This window comes from Penaeus vannamei, chromosome 33 (genome assembly GCF_042767895.1).
Source record: "Penaeus vannamei isolate JL-2024 chromosome 33, ASM4276789v1, whole genome shotgun sequence".
Taxonomy (NCBI): Eukaryota; Metazoa; Arthropoda; class Malacostraca; order Decapoda; family Penaeidae; genus Penaeus; species Penaeus vannamei.
The window spans coordinates 30,140,698-30,143,197 of NC_091581.1; the positions used below are offsets into that span (position 1 = coordinate 30,140,698).

General features: G+C 38.9%; 1 protein-coding gene across 3 annotated transcripts in view; it reads right to left on the bottom strand.

The window, feature by feature from the left end:
- The window catches only part of LOC113806821 (uncharacterized), a 14,232-nt gene that overhangs the window by 5,507 nt on the left and 6,225 nt on the right, over positions 1–2,500 (bottom strand). For all 3 annotated transcript variants that reach the window (XM_070145057.1, XM_070145058.1, XM_070145059.1), the window contains exons 2-3: positions 2,089–2,500; positions 1,163–1,267 (exon numbers count right to left, since the gene is read on the bottom strand). The exon at positions 2,089–2,500 is cut by the window's right edge and continues 266 nt beyond it. In XM_070145057.1, the coding sequence (XP_070001158.1) occupies positions 1,163–1,267; positions 2,089–2,184 (201 nt within the window). In that variant the 5' untranslated portion in view covers positions 2,185–2,500. The remainder of the gene's footprint in view (positions 1–1,162; positions 1,268–2,088) is intronic.

The following is a 2,500-nucleotide window of genomic DNA, read 5'->3' on the forward strand; positions in this document are numbered from 1 at the left end:
GAAATATGTCATTTACTGTTTCTTTTTATATGTCTCCTGATCAGAAGTGACATCTCATAAAAACGAAAAGAAAAGAAAAGAAAAAAAAAGAAAAAAACACAAGGAATACTAAAGATAAGAAAAATAGACTACTTCGTCTCATATTTCAAACAAAATCTTTCACATCATAAACATATTCATCCTGATCTTCGTTGAATAATGAAACTGATATATAAACATAATGCTATAATAATGTGGTATGATATATTACCATATAATGTTATATGACATACTGATAGAATAAAATACAATACAATACAATATAAAAATAAATGATATAGTGATATAACATAAAGGAATAACATAATGAAACATAATCTAATAATATTTATTTAATTTAACACTACAATATATATTGAGGAAAAGAAGAAGAAAAAAAACTGCAAAATATTCCTTCAATATTTTCTTTTAACTCAACGGTAAAAGGCGTGACCTAAATACCAGAATCAGAAGCCATGCGATAGATGATGAAGAAGGAAGAGGAGGAGGAGGAGGAGGAGGAGGAGGAGGAGGAGGAGGAGAAGGAGGAGGAGGAGGAGGAGGAGGAGGAGGGAGGAGGAGGAGGAGAAGAAGGAGGAGGAGGAGAAGGAGGAGGAGGAAGAGGAAGAGGAAGAGGAAGAGGAAGAGGAAGAGGAGGAGGAGAAGAAGTAGAAGGAGGAAGAGAAGAAGAAGAATGAGGAGAAGAAGAAGGAGGAGGAGGAGGAGAAGTTTGAGGAAGAGGAGGAGGAGGAGAAAGAGAAAAGAAGAAGGAGGATAAGAACAAGATGGAGGAGGAAGAAAAGAAGAAGGAGGAGGAAGGGGGAGGAGACGACGACGACGAAGAAGAAGAAGAAGGAGGAGGAGGAGAGGAAGTAGAGGGAGGAGGAGAAAAATTAGAAGAAGTAAGAGGAGGAGAAAAAAACGTAGTGAAAGAAGATAATGAAGTAGAAATAGAAAGGAAGAAAAAGAAGCAGAAGAAAAAGAAGAAGAGGAAGTAACAACAAAAAGAAAAGGAAGGAGAAAGGGAGTGTCAAGAAGTAGAAGATGTAACAAGGATGTAACAACCCTTCCACAAATTACCTCCAATTCCAACTACCACCAACCATCACCAACTACCACCAACTACCATTCCTCCCCGTCTCACCTTCTGCCTAAACAGCACGACCGGGAATGCCGACTGCCTCCTCAGCACGTAGACCGACTGCACGTGAACCCCGAGGCGCGCCTTCATCAGCACGATGTTGTAAACCTGAAATAGGAGAGTTTTACGACGTGCCTCGGCGGGGAGGGGGTGTCCCGGATGCGGCTCGGGCAACGCGCGCGCCGCTTGGAGCTGAAGATGGGGTTTAATTAATTTTCGTGTCTTTTTTTTTTGTCTTTTTTTAGTTTGTAAATAGTTTTGGCGTTGTTGGGATTTTGATTAATCGTGTTTTTCTTTGTTTTCTTTTTTTTAAGTTTGTAAATAGTGTTGGTGCTATTAGTGATTTTTTTTTTTTTGTTAATTTGATTCGAGTGAAAAAGGGAAAATGGCAAGAAAAGGGCATATTAAAGGAACTTTTTCTTTCGATGACAAGAAAAAGCAACGGCAAACAAAAACAAATGACTGCCCAGGAGCGTAAACAAACAATTAAATGAATTCCCTTGATTCCCTTCAGCATAATCAAACAACCACGTTCTATTGAGCATAAACAAACAGGCAAACAAATTCCCTTGATTCGCTTGATCATAAACAAACAACCACTTTCCCTTCAGCATAAACAAAAAATCCCTTAATCCCAAACAAATTCCCTTAAGCATAAGCAAACAACCCAATTCCCTTGAACATAAACCAAACAAAATCCCTTAAACATAAACAACCAAACAAATTCCCTTGAACATAAACAAACAACCAAATTCCCTTGAACATAAATAAACAACCAAACAAAATCCCTTAAACATAAGCAAACAACCCAATTTCCCCTGCTCGCAAACAACCAAACCACTAAATTCCCTCGAGCGTAAGTAAACAAACAACCAACTAGATTCGCGCTCCAGAGGCCCCCAGAAGAAGCAAAATAAACAAGCACTCACGCAGCCGCACTCGGGCAGGTCGGGTTGGAGAGCCTCGGCCAGCTGCTCCAGTTCGGCCGACGATCCGACCTCCACGAACACCTCCTCGGTCGCCATCTTGCTTTGAAGTCGACGCTCTGGTGCACTTCGTGGATCTTCGGGGGTTTTCGTTTGGTGGTGTTTGTTTTCTTTGGATTATTCTTTGGTTTGATTTGTTTATCCGTTGTTTTTTTCTTGTTTTTCTCTGTTTTGTTTGTTCTTTGTTTTAATTTGTTTCACTTTGTTTTGTTTTGTTTATCCGTTGTTTTTTCTTGTTCTTTTTCTCTTTCTTTTGTCTGTTCTTTGTTTTGATTTGTTTCACCTTTTACTTTGTTTATCCGTTTTTTTCTTGTTTTCTTTCTTTTACCTGTTCTTTGTTTTAATTTGCTTCACT